This window comes from Oncorhynchus kisutch, linkage group LG21, assembly GCF_002021735.2.
Source record: "Oncorhynchus kisutch isolate 150728-3 linkage group LG21, Okis_V2, whole genome shotgun sequence".
Classification (NCBI taxonomy): domain Eukaryota; kingdom Metazoa; phylum Chordata; class Actinopteri; order Salmoniformes; family Salmonidae; genus Oncorhynchus; species Oncorhynchus kisutch.
The window spans coordinates 21341181-21361883 of NC_034194.2; the positions used below are offsets into that span (position 1 = coordinate 21341181).

At 41.5% G+C, this 20703-nt stretch overlaps 1 protein-coding gene across 1 annotated transcript in view; it reads right to left on the reverse strand.

The window, feature by feature from the left end:
- Positions 1-1578: 1578 nt before the first annotated feature.
- The window catches only part of LOC109866209 (opsin-5-like), a 31119-nt gene continuing 11994 nt past the window's right edge, over positions 1579-20703 (reverse strand). Inside the window, exons 2-6 of the mRNA XM_020454762.2 lie at positions 10398-10517; positions 8904-9074; positions 6704-7038; positions 5659-5903; positions 1579-5159 (exon numbers count right to left, since the gene is read on the reverse strand). Coding sequence (XP_020310351.1) covers positions 5093-5159; positions 5659-5903; positions 6704-7038; positions 8904-9074; positions 10398-10517 — 938 coding nt within the window. The 3' untranslated portion in view covers positions 1579-5092. The remainder of the gene's footprint in view (positions 5160-5658; positions 5904-6703; positions 7039-8903; positions 9075-10397; positions 10518-20703) is intronic.

The window sequence follows — 20703 nt, forward strand, 5'->3', positions numbered from 1 at the left end:
AAGCGAAACTCAGGCTACCTAAATACGGTTCCCAATCAGAGACAACAAGAAACACCTGACTCTGATCGAGAACCGCCTCAGGCAGCCCAAACCTAACTAGACACACCCTTAATCATAGCAATCCCAATCCTATAAAACCCCAATGCGAAACACCACACGTAAACCCATGTCACACCCTGGCCTGACCAAAATATATAACGAAAACACAAAACACTAAGACCAAGGCGTGACAAGAACTTTAAAAGCATGTGCGAGCAAGGAGGCCTACAAACCTGACTCAGTTACACCAGCTCTGTCAGGATGGGCCAATGGGCCAAAATTCTCCCAACTTATTGTGGGAAGCTTGTGTGAAGGCTACCTGAAACGTTTGACCCAAGTTAAACAATTTAAAGGCAATACTACCAAATACTAATTGAGTGTATGTAAACTTCTGACCCACTTGGAATGTGATGAAATAAATAAAAGCTGAAATTAATCATTCTCTCTACTATTATTCTGATATTTCACATTCTTAAAATAAAGTGGTGATCCTAACTGACCTAAGACAGGGAATTGTTACTAGGATTAAATGTCAGGAATTGTGAAAAACTGATTTTAAATGTATTTGGCTAAGGTGTATGTAAAACTTCCGACTTCAACTGTAGGTACAAGTGTCTGAATGTCCTTGAGTGGGTCAGCCAGAGCCCAGACATGAACCCGATCGAACATCTCTGGAGATACCTGAAAGTAGCTGTGCAGTCTCCCCATCCAACCTGACAGAGCTTGAGAGGATCTGCAGAGAAAAATGAGAGAAACTCACCAAATACAGGTGTGCCAAGCTTGTAGCATCATACCCAACAAGATACAAGTCTGAAAACCCTGCCAAAGGTGTTTCAACAAAGTACTGAGTATAGGGTCTGAATACTTAAGTAAATGTGATATTTCAGTTATTTTTTAAATACTTTTGCAAAAATGTCTAAAAAACTGTTTTTGCTTTGTCATTATGGGGTATTGTGTGGAGATTGATGAGGGGGGAAAACGATTTAATCAATTTTAAAATTAGGCTGTAACGTAACAAAATGTGAAAAAAGGCAAGGGGTCTGAATACTTACCAAATGCACTGTAAGCATGAGGTTAAAATTGAGGAAAATCTGCAATCTTGGTACTGGATATCCATTTCTACAGCAAGATCTTGAGCCTTTACCAAATTAAATAAAATGGTTTGCTGTTAAGTGCCATTGTCAGCAACTAAATACAGCAATATAATGTTTAGGCCATGCTTGCTCAAAGGCATGGAAATGTTCAGTTAAAATTCTGCAGAAAATATTAAAATATATATTTGCTTCACATGAATATTATATAGATATCTTACATTTTAGGATCAATTTATTGTAGGGTATTGTGAAGTCATGATGATTGAATCAGACTTTCGGGTAGAAGTGTTATGTGACTCTGAGTTAAGTGTTAGGTGACTCTAAATGAAGTGTGTATCAACATGGGAGTCAGACTATTTGTGTATCATTCTATTCTCTCCTCATGAGGGTGTTGGATGCCTCATGAGGATGCCCTGTCAAACATAAATAAAACATCTATATCATCTAAATATATGTGCATAACTGCACCTTTTATTGCACTTATCATTATTCAACACAACAGATTTGCAATGGCTATGGAATGCTGTACTTTTTCTTTACAAAATAAAGGGACAAAGATGAATTCCTCAAAGAATGTGGAATGAAGTATAAGGTGTGACACTGTGGTACTTGAAAGCAAACTACAGGTTGTATAAATTAATACAGTTACTGTATGCTTTTAGGAAATACATATGATAATAAGCAATGTGACATAATCCACCTGGACCACAGTACTTGCTTCTTCAGATGATGTTCTTCATGATAAAACATTAAAACAAAACACTTTCAGTGATTTAGTTTGGAAAATGCAATGAATGACAGATGTAGGATCTTAATTTGATCACACTGCTGCAGGAAATTAAAAAAGGCATCTGAAGTATGTAATTTCTACTTTGAAATTTCAGACTTGATGTCAACCCAAATTTTAAAAAATATATATAATCCACAAAATAATAAAAATGTTCTCCTGTTGAATAATTACTTTCCTGCTGCGGCAAACTGTCTCAAATTAAGATCCTACACCTGTAGAGCCGCCTTCTTTTCTGAGACACAATCAAACCCTGTTGAAGTACACTAGTGCATCATCCTTAAACCCCTTTAAGAAACCCAACAGAGGCAGATAACGTGGTGAGATTAATACTGTAATGTGGAGACATACAGACAGCCCACCAAGGAAAAAGTTTACACCTCGTCTTAATCTATACCTGAGATCAAATAAAGACACCATATTAGCTATCTCCTTCCTCATTCATAATTTTGTACATAAGCAAGATGTGATGACAGGTAAGCATTACAGTTGACTACTACATATTTGACATCAATATTAACCTCTTAGTTGACATACATTTTGTACAGATGCAAATCTCAAAAATGGAGAAAAAAATGCATACCATTATAGAACATTTGATATCAATAAGCTCTCCTAATACTGTCATTCACAACTTTACACAATAAAATAATAAACTAATCAAATCAAATGATTAGCAAGGCAATGAAAGAGTACATACTGAAAAATCATACAAACAACAAAAACACAGATCCAGTAAGACACTGAGAAAGGACATATTGCTTAAGTGATAATGCCCTTGAAGCCGGTGTTTGGAGAATATATTTGCACGGGTGTTGTAAGTTGATGTCCGGCAAACCGTGCCAATATATCCTCCAAACACTGGCTTCAAGGGCATCCCTTTTATACAACGGGTTACCAACATATTCAAATAATGATTGACATATTTTCATTAAAAACATTATTTTGATGAATTTATTCATACTATTTCATCCTTCCACAAGATATAGTGCCGACACAAATCTAGAGTTGCTACCCATGCCATCTGGTCATTCGTGCTATCGGTTCAGTTGACAGAGACGCGACCAATTCGTTCAGTCTTTTTGTTCTGTATCTATTCATTTGTCCTAAATGTTCCATTGCCATACTGGCTGGCAACGTACTCATCCCTTGCTTTCTAGATATCCAACTATGGCTAACTTACAGTCACGTCAATCAGTGCAGCTAGAATAACAACAGTAGCTGCATTTGCCTTTTTTAATGTTTTCTAGAGACATTTAATCAGATACATCCATAACAATGAGCTAATGAGGCGCGATTTCGCCTGGCATAGAAAATGTGCTCTCTCATCAGGAAACTGGTGTTCAGAGGAGCGAGCCAACAACACAGCTAGCAGAATCACTTCAAACTGCAGCTAGAAAGACTGCAAATGTTTCGTTTGACCTGTTTTCTATTGTTATTTCTTTGTATATATCCATAAAAATGATGCCGATTCATGATTTCGATTGGCTGAGAAAAGTTGCCTGCCTGTCTCGTCCCAACATGTGCTGGAGATCGAATTTGAATATTGAAGCAATGTTGTAAATGTCGGAGAGACAGACAGCAAGGTTTATACAAATCTCCGCTGTTGAAAACTAAATGTTAGTCTAAAAGAAATAGGACATAATGTCTAGATGCTTTTTATAGTGGAGATCAAGTTTATAAATTGCCTGGCTGGGCTGATGAGACAGTGGATTGCACCATCAGATGGAATAGAGTAAATAGGCATTTTAACGTCATAGATTTAGCCGGTGGTAACTTGTGGAATAGACGCAAACTGGAATGGGGTTTTCCAATCAGCATTCAGGATTAGACCCACCTGTTGTAAGATTTTGGATAAATCCTGTCAAATAAAGATTGTTGATTGTTCTTGCCAATGTTAGGACCTTAGGCTGAGTGCAGGTGTGTTGATCCTTCTACCTTTCTATTGTTCTAAGGAGGTCAGCGAGACTAGGGCCTCTTTTGTTTTTTCAGTGTGTTGAATGCGGACACCCTCAGTTAGAGTATATATGAAAGATTTAAAAGACAATAATAGACAATATGACAGTTGTAATAACCAATAGGATAATTATTAGTCCTCCACCCAAAGGACATCCAGCCAACTTGACACAACTTTGGGCCAGCATTCCTGTCGAACGCTTTTGACACCTTGTCGAAGCCATGCCCCGACAAATTGAGGCTGTTCTGAGGGTAAAAGGAAGGGTGCAACTCAGTATTAGGAAGGTGTTCTTAATGTCTTGTATATGAGACGTAAAGGCTAACATCTGCGCATACAGAATGGATAACGATGACAGGAGCATAGTGCTGTACCACATAGCCACTACTCTTAACAGACATTGTTGCGCTGTGACTTGATATTTGGTCCAATTAACATGCGCTGGTGGCTACCTCACAGTGGAGTGTGCAGTTTGTGATGTCAATGACGTCTCTAAACATGTATCCAGTGACACTAAGAATCATATGATGACTTTGACCGTTGATGAAAAGTGCTGCTACAGTCAAACCTGCCCGAAGCAGTGATTAACGCTTAACTCCAACATCAACACCACAGTCTCTCCAGCACTCTGTACAGATATAGTATCTTAATTGGATCATTTTGCTCCACAGAACATTTAAGAGTCCTAGTCGTAGCATAATGTCCCTGAAAACCTGCAGTTTCTCTTTCTATCACTAGATCTCACACCTAAACTGTAGCCTACTGTAGCCTATCAGAACTATTTTCCTGTTAGAAATTATAACTTTTTTTGAGAATAATCAAATAATCCTCCTCCTGCTGCAGGATTATTTTACTCCTTCAACAAAACTGGTCAAATTAAGATCTAACATCTGTATATCATACCTTGTTCTTAACAACACTTTAGATCTTTCAGGAGCACATAAAGGTTAAAGTTTAAATATGCATGTCACAGGTGTCACAATACGCAATCTGTACAAAGTGTAAAAATACATCTTGACAACAGCCTTGAGCTGTAAACACAGAGGGACGTGAGGTAGGAGAGTACAGAGAGCTGTTTGAAGCAGGAACATAGATACAGCAAGGCTGGGTGGCGAACAGTAGGTTTGGGTGATGAGCGGTGGTCAATATCTTTGCAGATGATAGCAGGGTTGTGATTGGACAGGTGTCAAATCATAGGAGATTACCACTGTTTTTCTCTCACATTTCAATGTGAGCCTCATTACTGGACGGACTGACTTTAAGCGAGCCAGAAATGGTGTAAAACCTGTGGAAGATACAATGGGAGAAAAGTTTCATAAGTTAGAAATGTTGCATTGAAAACTATGCCGTTTTTAAGGTATAGCGGCGATATGATACATGCAGAAAGTAAACAGCATCGTGGGTCAATTTCCACAACAACTACGAGCATTAAAGCATGAGGCTCAACTTCTCAGCTGTTTTGGTGCCCTGACTACCAAGCTGTGAACAGCGTGAGGCGAATCCATGCACATGAGCAGATATTATGTATGACTGTGTGAGAGCAAAGTCTTGCATCTTGCTCATCTTAGTATCTGCATTGCTGCTCGTGGCAACGTTATTTAGCTGAGTCTACCTTCAACTCTAGATCTAGCAAGCTGTTTGGGAAAACGTTGAAATATGATTGTTTTAACTCTTGCAAGCCATTAAACAAGGTAAATGTTAAACTAGGTCGGTACAGTTGTAACTGTCAATCCAGGGGAATAGAAAGTAGAAGAGAAAGCCATGAAATGAATACTACTCCATACCTTGACTTTTTTAAATGTGTGCGCTTCTTCAGAACTTGAAAACAGGAGGATTTAGCGCAGGAGTGTTTCAGGTCGATGACCTGGTAGATGATGGGGTTGTACATGGCAGAGGACTTAGCAAGCAGAGTGGGGATCACAGAGACCGAGATAGGCACTGAGTCGGGCTCGCCAAACGCAGACACCACTGAGACCACTGCATAAGGGATCCACGCTATCAAGAAACCAGCGCAGATCAGCATCGCCACCTGGAGGACACAAGTAGAACCACATCACTGGTCAGTCTCACAATAGTTAAAGTATCTCTGAGGTGAGGTTCCGTGCACACACGCCCACACACACACACACAAGAGCTCTGCTAACCGACTCGATCCCGACGGGCCCTGACATTATACATCGGGTTAGGGCCGGGTAGGGCCTGTTTATTCCTCAATAACTAGGGTACAGGCAGGGCTTGGGTATCCATAAATTGATCACTAACATTTTGAAGCTGAGCAGTACAGTCATATCTAACTAAGATCATAATATTGTGTCAGAAGTTCTTTTTCAAATATAAGACAGGAGATATTATTTCACAGAAAATATTAATGTTCCTTGAGTTTAGAGTGACAAAGTTGCTAACAGCAAACTGCTCTCTCATGTCTCATAATTGAGCAGAGGAGCCCAAGTGGAGCCGTTGCTATGGATACTCACAGACTCAGATTCGTCATGAGCAGAGAGCATGCAGAGTGAGCAGCGCTCAGGAAGCGAGTGACAGACAGAGAGGAGCAGCTAATTGATTTACTAATGGAGGATGTTATTTCTGATTTTGGGTTTCGGACAGGGCCTTCAATTTGGCAGAAGCAATCGGGCCTGGGTAGGGTAGAGCCTGAACGTTGCAGGCATAGGTAGGGCTCGGGCTTAAAATTAATGTCTGTTCAGGGCTCTGACACACACACACACACACACACACACACACACACACACACACACACACACACACACACACACACACACACACACACACACACACACACACACACACACACACACACACACACACACACACCTTGGTCAGTTTCATCTCCAGATTATGGCTGTTCTTGTTCCTGGTGTCAAAGTGAGAGATTTCCTTGGCTGAGGACTTGACCTTGAAGATGATCATGACGTAGGAGAAAACGATGATGCCGGTGGGGAAGATAAGACAGAAGAAGAGGATTGCAATGACGAAGCTCTGGCCCGCCACGGAAGCCTGGGCCAGCCACCAGTCCAGAGTGCAGGAAGTGCCAAAGGGCTCGGGAGCATAGCTGCCCCAGCCCACCAGGGGCATGGTGGCCCAGAAGCCTGCATACAGCCACACAAACACCACACTCAGGAAAGCATGTTGCCTCTTTAGCCACGTTCCTGTGGGTACAATTATGGGCAGAATGATTGATAATGAATTGGTTCATCATAATAATAAAGTGTCCAGATATCACAGATCATAATTTCAATTAACTTATTAATGAAAAAGTGTGAATTATTCATTCTTATAAAGGTCTTGTGTTACTGTAAACAGGGGTGTCAAACATACGCCCCGGGTCCAATCCGGCTCCCGGGTGGTTTAAGTAAAACAAATACAACTTGTAAAGTTTTTTTATACTTTAAAATGACTAAATCAAAACTGTGTAGAAATGATAAGGGACCTACAGTACATTCATAGCGTTTCTTGACTGTGTCTAGCTCGCTAATAATCACTGAATTGAAAGTTAGACAGTCAGGAAGTATCACTTTTTTTTTTTTAACAATTAGATGATACACTGTACCACCCAAACAGATCCACAGATGACACAATCTCTATTGCACTCCACACTGCCCTTTCCCACTATGTGAGAACGCTGTTAATTGACTACATCTCAGCGTTCAACACCATAGTGCCCTCAAAGCTAACAGTAAGCTAAGGACCCTGGGACTGAACACCTCCCTCTGCAACTGGATCCTGGACTTTCTGACGGGACGGCCCCAGGTGGTGAGGGTAGGCAACAACACATTCGCAACGCTGACCCTTAACATGGGAGCCCTTCAGAGTTGCATGCTTAGACACCTTCCTGTATTCCCTGTTAACTCACTACTGTGTTGTAGAGCACAACTCCAACACCATCACTAAGACAGCCTATAAGGAGGAGGTCAGAGACCTGGCAGTGTGGTGCCAGGACAACAACCTCTCCCTCAACGTCAGCAAGACAAAGGAGCTGATTGTGGACTACAGGAAACGGAGAGCTGAGCATGCACCCATTCACATCGACAAGGCTGTAGTGGAGCGGGTCGAGAGCTTTAAGTCACGAGATCCTGAGGCCCATTGTCGTGCCATTCATCCGCCATCACGTCATGTGATCTGCACACAATTCATGGAAGCTGAAAATGTCCCAGATCTTCCATGTCCTGCATACACACCAGACATGTCCACCACTGAGCCTGTTTGGGATGCTCTGGATCGTCATGCACAACACCGTGTTCCAGTTTCCGCCAATAACCAGCAACTTCGCACAGCCATTGAAGAGGAGTGGGACAACATTCCACAGGCCACAATCAACTCTATGCAATGAAGATGTGTCTCGCTGCATGAGGCAAATGGTCACACCAGATACTGACTGGTTTTCTGATCCACGCCCCTATCTTTTTTTGAAAGGTATCTGTGACCAACAGATGCATATCTGTATTCCCAGTCATGTGAAATCCATAGATTAGGGCCTAATGAATTTAGTTCAATTGACTGATTTCCTTATATGAACTGTAACTAAATTGTTGCATGTTTATTTTTGTTCAGTGTAGTTAGGTAAAGAGTTAACGAATAGCTATCCAGACTATCTACATTGACCACACATTTTTTTACCCATCACATACGCTGCTGCTACTGTTTAAGATCTGTCACTTTATTCATCGTTTTTTTGTACATATCTACCTCAATCACCCCGTACCCCTGCACTTCGACTCGGTACTGGTACCCTGTGTACATAGCCATGTTATCATTACTCATTGTGTACTTATTATTACTTATTTTATGATATGTTTTACCTTTCTATCATTTCTATATTTTCTTTCTGTCTGCATTATTGGGACCCGTAAGTAAGCATTTCACTGTTAGTCATTTATTTGTTAGAGGATATTCTTTGCTGCACTGAAGTGATCTTCGGACACCATTGAAGACCGAATGCGACCCGCGGGGGCAAAATGTAGTTTGACACCCCTGCTGTAAACCAAACACAAACTGAGAACATAGCCCACTGTACCGTATCTGAGGTGGCAGATCTTGAGGTATCTGTCTAGGCTGACTATGGTCATGGTGATGAGGCTGCCGACACCGAAGAAGAAGCCAGCCCAGCCATAGAAACGACAGCCCTCCCAGCCAAACAGCCAGCGGTGGGAGAAACTGGACGCCACAAAGAACGGCTTCCCTGTGACTTCAAGACCAAACACACACAGTTGTTAACCACCTCAAATGATCCGTGTGTGCTGTAAAGACATGAGAATATATAGTATACATGTACAGTAACATAGTAATGTAGGCCTTAAAATGCATGAGAATTCCAATGAAAAACCATCCTCTTCATCTACTTCACATAACAGAAGTGCTGTTTCTTCAAAACTCACAATGATAACAGATGCAGTAAAGTTACAATCCTGAGGCATAGCATGGGACAGAAGCGGTGATCATAAATGGTGTTTATATCGTGTGAGGAGAAAGTGGCATCCTCACCGGTCTGACGCCACAGAGGTTCAGAGAGCACAGTTATGACCCTGTCTCTATATACATGTTGATGTACACACACTGCACTCTCCACCAACCCTCGTAGTTAATAAAAGACTCTTTCTCTCACTTTATGACTCCTACAGTATTACGGTAAAATGGCTACGAAATATTCTGGCCCTCTTTTCATTTGGACCTCCAACATCTGAGTGACATTCCCAAGATGCAGGCAAAGCGGGTAGACACAAATAGATCATGCTTGTTGTCTGCTGTGGACGTTGGCTCAAGTCCTAGAGAGCAATGCAGGCGTCTCATACAGAGAGACATAGTTGGCCCAGAGACCAAGAAATGAACAGATAAACAAGTGAGCATCTCGTGGTTGTATGAGACACAGAGAGAGCTGGCCAGAGATTGTTCTGAGACTGAGACATACTGTTGTGAATTCTGCTTCTGGCTGGGTCACAGGGACTCTTTGAGAAAGTAGGATATTCTCAGATAAAGGGGATTTTTAAAACAACATTTCTTAACTGAGATGACTGCTTGCAGTGGAACTAAACCTATTGTACATCAAAGGCCTGGTCTATCGATATATTGTGATCAACATGCCAGGTAGAGTCATATTAGAGGTGAGTTCTTTTTACGTGATGGTGTTCCTCTAATATCCAAACGATGGCGATAAAGGACTAATTTCAGATTAAGCCACAATTTAGCATATTTCAGGGTGAGTTACCAAACATGCCTAAAAAGTTATTACTTTAAAGCAACTCAGTGATTCTCTCTCTCTCTCTCCCTCACTCTCTCGCTTTCTTGTCATTATATTCCACCACTTCATCGTCTTTCAACCATGACAACCATTCCCATGTGTCAGGATGTACAGTACATGAGCAAATGTTAATGCAGCGCTACCATTGTTCATATACATGCTGTTCTGAATTGAAATACACAGACTACACAGGACTAATCCACCATACACTGTTCTGTACAGAAACACACTGTACACGGACATACTGTATGAAGAGACTGCGGAATGGTTTACCTGATATGCAAAAGTCAAATATGGCTAAGTTGACTGTCATGAGCTCAGGCGGCCTTAGCTTTGTCTTGCGTTTGATGGTCATGTATATAACATAGCCATTTCCTATGGCTGACATGATCCCTGCAGAGAAAACAGAGGAAGACATGACAAGTTGTAAAATGCAACATGACACGGTGTACCTACAGGTTAGTCAATTTACATACTTAGGCCTATGGCATAATTGGTTTAATTATAATGCTATAATATAATATTATTTTAAAGGGGCAATCTGCAGTTGCTACGTCCATTTTTTTACGTATAAATGAATGATATGTACATATTGATTTTTGAAGAATATAACTTATAAATGCCTCATGATCTTAGTTTAACTGTCGTACCCCCATTAGAACCGAAAATATAAGCTATTTTATTTTACTCGCTAATATCCAATCTCTGGATAATAAAATTTATGAGCTCAAGGCGAGAGTTGCTTTTCAGAGAGACATCAGGGATTGTAACATGCTCAGCTTCACGGAAACATGGCTCTCTCGAGATATACTGTCTGACTCTGTAAAGCCAGTCTCTCTGTACATCGCGCTGACAGGAACAAACATCTCTCCGGGAAGCAGAAGGGTGGAGGTATATGTTTTATGATTAACGTCTTATGGTGTAACTATGATAGCATACAGGAACTCAAGTCCTTCTGTTCACCTAGCCTAGAATATCTCACAATCAAATGGCGACCGTACTATCTCCCAAGATCATTTTTGTCAATAATAGCCACAACAGTCTATACACCCCCCCTCCCCCAAGCGGATACCACGGAGGTCCACAAAGAACTTCACTGGACTTTATGCACACTGAAAACCACATATCCTGAGGCTGCATTTATTGTAGCTGGGGATTTGAACAAAGCAAGGAAGAGGTTCGCGAAATTCTATCATCATATTGATTGTTGTACTCGCGCTGCTAAAACCCTCAACCATTGCTATACTACCTTCCAGAATGCATATAAGGCCCTCCATTCGGCAAATCGGACCACAATGCCATCTTGCTCCTCCCCTCCTATAGGCAGAAACTCAAACAGGAAGCACCCGTGGTGAGGTCCATTCAACGCTGGTCTGACCAATCAGAATCCACGCTTCAAGATTGTTTTGATCACGCAGACTGGAATATGTTCAGAGTAGCTTCAGAAAATAATATCGACACATATACCGATATGGTGAATGAGTTTATCAGGAAGTTCAACAGCATAGTGCCCTCAAAGCTCATCACTAAGCTAAGGACCCTGGGACTAAACACCTCCCTCTGCAACTGGATCCTGGACTTACTGACTGGCCGCCCCCAGGTGGTAAGGGTAGGTAACTACACATTCTTGGTCCCCTTCTGTACTCCCTGTTCACTCATGACTGCATGGCCAAGCATGACTCCAACACCAACATTAAGTTTGCTGATGACACAACAGTGGTAGGCCTATTCACCGACAACGATGAGTAATATTACCTCTATTACCTTGACTAACTGGTGCCCCCGCACATTGACTCTGTATTGACTCTATTTTACTGCTGCTCTTATTTATTTGTTAAATTAATTGTTTTACTTTACACATATTTTTCTTAAAACAGCAGTGTTGGTTAAGGGCTTGCAAGTAAACATTTCACTTTAAGCTCTACACCTGTTGTATTCGGCGCATGTGACAAATAAAATATAAAATATTGATTTGATTTGATATGCTTGCTTGGCAGAGTGTCACTCTTCCATAGAAACACTGTGCATGTATTGACTGCAATGACTGCCAATTTAATTAATCTGGTTTTGCTACCAATATTAACTGGTAGAACAGTCATCTCCAAGAAGAATAAGGGAAGGATCTAGTGGTACAGTCACATTAGTGACCTGTGATAAGATCTGAATAATTCTTCCCAATAATTGCCTAGTTCAGGGCAGGACAAAAACATATGCAAAAGTGTGCCCACCCCCGTTTTACAAGGCCCATACACATTCACAATGGTAATGGTCTCAGTATTAATAAAACCCTGAATGATCACAAACCTACCTCCTTTGTCTTTAATCTTAGATTGAAGCTGAAAGAGGCATTGCTTATTAATGAGAATGGCCAACCCTCTTGCCCGAGACATGAAAGATGAATAGTACATTTGACCCACCCACTCTCTTTTCAGTTTATCATGCTCAGTCAGTCAGGCGTGTCTCCAGAAGAAGAGCTATATCAACCTTATGTTGCTTTAGATAATTCAGAATGCGTTTGCGCTTGACTGGGCATTTAGTACCCCTAATGTTAGTTATCATAAATGTAAGAAATAGGGAATATAAGAAATAGGGAAAGAGATGCAAATAAAATTGTGTTGAGCATGTACAAATTGTACAAAATGAAAGTATAATATAGTCAACATCTTGTGGGCTAATACCCTGACCCTACCACAAACCCACCCATCCCCCTCCCCAACTGAGGGAGTTAAAAACCCATACCCCTAGACACTAGTCTTTAAGCTAGATGTATCTGCTATGCATAGCATCGCCCGAATTAGGTAAATTCTAAATTATATGTACAAGTTAGCACATAAAAGTGCATTGACTGTTCACTGTAATATGAAAATGGTGTCAGTCGAGTCACAAAATACAATTTCAATCAAAGCAGAAAACGTCATCAACAATAATGACGGGATTATTTAGCTCCACATGACCATGTCAACAACAACAAAAAAACGGAAGAAACCCCAGAGGATTCATTCATGGTCATTAGCAACACCTACCCGCACACCCAAATGTCAACGAATCGTCATTCCCCAAGGCACCCTGAAATCTGTGCCGCAAGGTGACAAAAGTGTTGACCACAAACGCACCCAAACACCACAGGAAAAAAGTTATCAAGCTACGATGAATAAATGAAAACCTTTACCAGATGAGAACTATCATCCTTCAAATATGAAATAGAGATAATTAGTTAAACAATCACCATCATTCTGAGTCCACATTTTGGCAAGAACAGCTCAAATAAGCAAAGAGAAATGACAGTCCATCATTACTTGGACATGAAGGTCAATCAATGTGGAAAATTTCAAGAACTTTTAAAGTTTCTTCAAGTGCAGTTGCAAAAACTATCAAGCTGAAACTGGCTGTCATGAGGACCGCCACAGTTAAGGAAGACCCAGAGCTGCTGCAGAGGATAAGTTCATTAAAGATACCAGTCTTAGAAATCAGCAATTAACAGCACCTCAGAAATTGCAGCCCAAATAAACACTTCACGGAGTTCAAGTGAGTTCAAGAAACAGACCCATCTCAACATCAACTGTTCAGAGAAGACTGCGTGAATCAGGCCTTCATGGTCAAATTGCTGCAAAGAAACCACTACTAAAGGACCACATTAAGAATAAGAGACTTGCTTGGGCCACGAAACACGAGCAATGGACATTAGACCGGCGGAAATCTGTCCTTTAGTCTGATGAGTCCAAATTTGAGATTTTTGGTTACAACCGCCGTGACTTTGTGAGACGAAGAGTAGGTGAATGGATGATGTCTGCATGTGTGGTTCCCACCGAGAAGCATGGAGTAGGAGGTGTCATGGTGTGGGGGTGCTTTGCTGGTGACACTGTCAGTGATTTATTTAGAATTTAAGGCATACTTAACCAGCATTGCTACCACAGCATTCTGCAGTGTTACGCCATCCTATCTGGTTTGCGCTTAGTGGGACTATCATTTGTTTTTCAACAGGACAATGACCCAAAACACACCTCCAGGCTGTGTAAGGGCTATTTGACAAAGAAGGAGAGAGATGGAGTGCTGCATTAGATGACGTGGCCTCCACAATCACCCGACCTCAACCCAATTGAGATAGTTTGGATGAGTCAGACCGCACAGTGAAGGAAAATCAGCCAACAAGTGCTCAGCATATGTGGGAACTCCTTCAAGACAATTGGAAAATAATTCCAGGTGAAGCTGGTTGAGAGAATAGCAATAGTGTGCAAAGCTGTCATCAAGGCAAAGGGTGGCTACTTTAAAGAATCTAAAATCTAAAATATATTTAAATGTTTTTAACACTTGGTTACTACAAAATTCCATATGTGTTATTTTATTTATTATTTATTTCACTATTCTTGTACAATGTAGAAAATAGTAAACAATAAAGAAAAACCCTTGAATGAGTAGGTGTGTCCAAACCTTTGACTGGTACTGTACATACATACACATACACAATGTTAAAGCTATCATCTAGCTGGCAATTAGGCGGTCAGTCACATATTAGTGCCAGCTGGTGTGCAGCTTATCCCTGCCTCAGTATCACTAACGCTAGCATACATCTCTAGCAATAAACAAACTAGCAAACAATAGTAGCTAAAATTTCCTGAAGTAATATAAACAACATAGTTAGGCTTGAAACCCAGTCAAAAGCCACATAGCTATTTAACCAAACCTGACTGGACCTCTATGCGTAAAATAAAAGTATACAGAAAAAATGTAACAATCTGGCACAGTGTGGCTATAGCTATAGTCACACCCTTGTAAACTTAACGAGCTGGCTTAATAGCGCAGCCAACATTAGCTATGATCCAACGTTACCTCGCCAGTCATTATCAAGCTAGCCATCTAGCCAGCCAACCCTGCCAGCCAGTCGATCACATAAGTAATTTCATGGTATCCTCATGTTTCACTAGTGACGGGTCACCCCCAGGTGGTAAGGGTAGATAACAACACTGAATCCAAGTTCAAAAGACAGTTCCTCATGATGTAGTAGGAGTGAACAAGTCAGGGAGTTCTTTCCTCATGTATGTTTCAGCTGTCTTCACAGCGTCAAATGTGCACTCATCATTCTTGGTTTCGATCCACAAAGTCCCCGGGTAGCGCAGGCCATATGCCAAGCCAGCCTGCCGCAGAAGCCTCTTCAGTGGGGAGAAAGCCATCCTCCTCTTGTGTAGTGTGGGAGAAATATCAGGAAATATCATGATTCTGGCATCTCCGTACTTGAGCTCTCCCTTTGCTCGGACAGCAGAGAGGATGCGGACATCGCCCTGGTACCGTAGAAATGTATTGAAAAATGCCCTGGGTGCAACCTGGCCAGGCAGCCGCCTCCGTAGCGTGCGATGGGCCCTCTCGATTTCCAGTGGGTACGCGGAAGAGGGTAAATCCAGAATTTGGGGAATTAATTCCTGTAGAAAAGAGATGGTGTCTCTTCCCTCCACAGCCTCAAATTTGAGCGCTTTTGTACATTTTTGTAATAATCAAATTTCTCCTTGAGTTTAGAAATGGTGTATCCTAACTTCTTGTACTTCTGGTCCACGTCCTCGCAGATGTCCAGGATGGGAGCCAGGTGACTTTCACCTTTGTGACTCACCTTTGTGACTTTCTGGTCTTCGTGGAGTTTATCGACCAGCACATCAATCATGATGAGGCGTTCAGAAAGTGTCTCTTGGATTTTTGTTATACTCTTATCCATCTCCATTCTGAACCATGCTGGTGCTTCTTCCGAGCTAGCATCCGTCGAGGCCGAAAAGGGCTGTAAGAGGGGGGCACTTTTCCATGCCTCTTCTGTGGCTTTGCAAAAATAGATATTTTAACTTCCAACTCACTATAAATGAACAGGTAAACTGTGTCAAAATGCCTTAAAGGTTTTCTAAAGTTCGAGGACGCTAGGTTAGGCTCTTGTAGGAGCTTCGCCATTGCCGGAAGTCTGCACATGCAACCTTAATAGGCTTTCCATTGATACTCATCAATAGTTCATTGTTATTCACAAACATGTATTTATCTGTCAATACTGACGTCAGTGTGCTGCTAACAGTTTTGCTTCCTCTACGTCCTTGTCCCCTTACTGGGCTTGAACCAGTGGCAGCAATTACAGACGCAAGTCTTTTGGGGTACGACGCTACAAGCTTGGCACACCTGTATTTGGGGAGTTTCTCCCATTCTTCTCTGCAGATCCTGTCAAGCGCTGTCAGGTTGGGTGGGGAGCGTCGCTGCACAGCTATTTTCAAGTCTCTCCAGTGATGTTTGATCGGGTTCAAGTCTGGGCTCTGGCTGGGCCACTCAAGGACATTCAGAGACTTGTCCCGAAGCCACTCCTGCTTTGTCTTGGCTGTGTGCTTCGGGTCGTTGTCCTGTTGAAAGGTGAAGCTTCGCCCCAGTCTGAGGTCCTAAGTGCTCTGGAACACATTTTCACCAAGGATCTCTCTGTACTTTGCTCTGTTCATCTTTCCCTCGATCCTGACTAGTCTCCCAGTCCCTGCCGCTGAAAAACATCCCACAGCATGATGCTTCCAAAACAATACTCCACATTAGGGATGGTATTGGTCAGGTGATAAGCAGTGCCTGGTTTTCTCCAGACGTAACGATTGGCATTCAGGCCAAAGAGTTTAATCTTGGTTTCATCAGACCAGAGAATCGTGTTTCTCATGGTCTGAGAGTCCTTTGGGTGCCTTTTTGGCAACCTCCAAGCAGGCTGTCATGTGCCTTTTACTGAGGAGTGGCTTCCGTCTGGTCACTCTACCATAAAGGCCTGATTGGTAGAGTGCTGCAGAGATGGTTGTCCTTCTGGAAAGTTCTCCCATCTCCACAGAGGAACTCTAGAGCTCTGCCAGAGTGACCATTGGGTTCTTAGTCACCTCCCTGACCAAGGCCCTTCTCCCCTGATTGCTCAATTTGACAAGGCGGCCAGCTCTAAAAAGAGTCTTGGTGGTTCCAAACTTCATCCATTTAAGAATGATGGAGGCCACTGTGTTCTTGGGAACATTCAATGCTGCAGATATTCCTTCAATCTCATGGCTTGGTTTTTGCTTTGACATGCACTGTCAACTGTGGGACCTTATATAGACCAGGCGTGTGCCTTTCCAAATCATGTCCAATCAATTGAATTTACCACAAGTGGACTCCAATGAAGTTGTAGAAACATCTCAAGGATGATCAATGGAAGCAGGATGCACCGGAGCTCAATTTTGAGTCTCATAGCAAAGGGTCTGAATACTTATGTGAATGTTGTTATGTACCTGTAGCACTAACAACTGTTTATCTCATTGTATAAAATAGATCCCACGGATTGTAAACCATGATCTACTGTTGTGTGTACAAGTCCATTGAAACATCCATGAATAGAAGACAAAGAGACACGTCATGTTTGGGTAGACAGACACGATCCTCTGCTCTATTCTATGATATGTGATATGAGCGTATACACTGTAAAGCAGGGTTCCCCAAACTCCCCTGGGTGCATGTTTTGTTTTTGCCCTAGCACTACACAGCTGATTCAAATAATCACAGCTTGACGATGAGCTGGTTATTAGGGCAAAAACCACGTGCGCCTGGGGGGGGGGGGGGGGGGGATGGGAAACCCTGCTATAAAGTGAAGGCTCTCTAGTGCTCATTCTCTGGTGAGATTTTCCATTCACTCTGGACTTCATCAGCTGAATGACCCTGGTTTTACACACAAAGCAAGTTATTGAGAGAAATTTAGGAGGGGAAAAATGAATTATCTATTGCATTCCAATTCTATCATATGATAAACAGATTAGAGAAAAACTAAACAAATGGGTTACACAGTTTATTTTTTCAGTTATCGAGGGCACAGGATATGGACAGAACATCAGGGAGTAACCACATTTGATCTATTTAATTTAACTCTGTGTCTAGCTTAAGGGTTAAATGGAAAATGTTAGAACGGCTGCACACATTTGTTTGTGCAATATCAATGTGACCACGAGATGTTTGACTTTTGTGATTAATTTATACCAAAGCAGAAAAGTAAAGAAAACAGGCAAAGAAACATGCAAGAGAACAGTACACTGTCCTTCTCTCAGCACATATCAAAGCTGCAGGCTGAAGTTATATCTCGACTTGGTTACCTCTATCGTAATCTCTCTTCTTTCACCCCAGCTGCCAAATTAACCCTGATTCAGATTTACTAACCTACCCATGATAGTAGAGGTCGACCGATTAATCGGAATGGCCATTTAATTAGGGACGATTTGGAAATCGGTATTTTGGGACACCAATTTGGCCGATTTCTTTTATTTATTTATTTTTTATATACACCTTTATTTAACTAGGCAAGTCAGTTAAGAACACATTCTTATTTTCAATGACGGCCTGGGAACGGTGGGTTAACTGCCTCGTTCAGGGGCAGAATGACAGATTTTTACCTTGTCAGCTTGGGGGATACAATCTGGCAACCTTACGGTTAACTAGTCCAACGCTCTAACCACCTGCCTTACATTACACTCCACGAGGAGCCTGCCTGTTACGCGAATGCAGTAAGAAGCCACGGTAAGTTGCTAGCTAGCATTAAACTTATCTTATAAAAAACAATCAATCATAATCACATAAACTACACATGGTTGATGATATTACTAGTTTATCTAGCGTGTCCTGCATTGCATATAATCGATGCAGTGCGTATTCGCGAAAAAGGACTGTCGTTGCTCCAACGTATACCTAACCATAAACACCAATGCCTTTCTTAAAATCAATACACAGAAGTATATATTTTTAAACCTGCATATTTAGCAAAAAAGATCCAGGTTAGCAGGCAATATTAACCAGGTGAAATTGTGTCACTTCTCTTGCGTTCATTGCACGCAGAGTCAGGGCATATGGGATAATAATAAACGTTTTGTTTTCAAAATGATAGTTTCTGGAATCGACCATATTAATGACCAAAGGCTCGTATTGCTGTGTGTTATTATGTTATAATTAAGTCTATGATTTAAAATTTGATAGAGCAGTCTGACTGAGCGGTTGAGGCAGCAGCAGGCTTGTAAGCATTCATTCAAACAGCACTTTCGTGTATTTGCCAGCAGCTCTTCGCTGTGCTTCAGGCATTGCGCTGTTTATGACTTAAAGCCTATCAACTCCCGAGATTAGGCTGGTGTAACCGATGTGAAATGGCTAGCTAGTTAGCGGGGTGCGCACTAATAGCGTTTCAAACGTCACTCGCTCTGAGACTTGGAGTTGTTGTTCACCTTGCTCTGCATGGGTAACGCTGCTTCGAGGGTGGCTGTTGTCGATGTGTTCCTGGTTCGAGCCCAGGTAGGAGCGAGGAGAGGGACGGAAGCTATACTGTTACACTGGCAATACTAAAGTGCCTATAAGAACATCCAATAGTCAAATGTATATGAAATACATATGGTATAGTGAGAAATTGTCCTATAAATACTATATTAACTACAACCTTAAACCTATATTGAAGTCTCATGTTAAAAGGAACCACCATCTTTCATATGTTCTCATGTTCTGAGCAAGGAACTTAAATGTTAGCTTTTTTTACATGGCACATATTGCACTTTTACTTTCTTCTCCAACACTTTGTTTTTGCATTATTTAAACTAAATTGAACATGTTTCATTATTTATTTGAGGCTAAATAGATTTTTATTGATGTATTATATTAAGTTAAAATAAGTGTTCATTCAGTATTGTTGTAATTGTCATTAATAAAAATAAATCAAACAAATCGGCCGATTAATCGGGATCGGCTTTTTTTTGGTCCTCCAATAATCGGTATCGGCGGTGAAAAATCATAATCGATCGACCTCTACATGATAGATTATGGAGACATAATTTATAGATCGGCAGGTAAGAGTGCTCTCGAGCGGCTAGGTCTTCTTTACCGTTCGGCCATCAGATTTGCCACCAATGCTCCTTAGAGGTCACATCACTGAACTCTATACTCCTCTGTAAACTGGTCATCTCTGTATACCCGTCGCAAGACCCACTGGTTGACGCTTATTTATAAAAACCCGCTTAGGCCTCACTCCCCCCTATCTGAGATATCTACTGCAGCCCTCATACTCCACATACAATACCCGTTCTGCTAGTCACATTCTGTTCAAGGTCCCCAAAGCACACACATCCCTGGGATGTTCCTCTTTTCAGTTTGCTGCAGTTAGTGACTGAAACGAGCTACAACAAACACTCAAACTGGACAGTTTTATCTCAATCTCTTCATTCAAAGACTCAATCATGGACACTATTACTGACAGGTGTGGCTACTTTGCATGATGTATTGTTGTCTCTACCTTCTTGCCTTTTGTGCTGTTGTCTGTGCCCAATAATGTTTGTACCATGTTTTGTGCTGCTACCATGCTATGTTGCAACTATGTTGTTGTCATGTTGTGTTGCTACTATGTTGTTGTCATGTTATGTTGCTACTATGTTGTTACTATGTTGTCATGTTGTGTTGCTACCATGATGTGTTGTCATGTGTTGCTGCCTTGCCATGTTGTTGTCTTAGGTCTCTCTTTATGTAGTGTTGTATTGTCTCTCTTGTCGTGTTTTGTCCTATAAGACCTCTTGCCTTTTGGTACGCCGTCATTGTAAATAAGAATTTG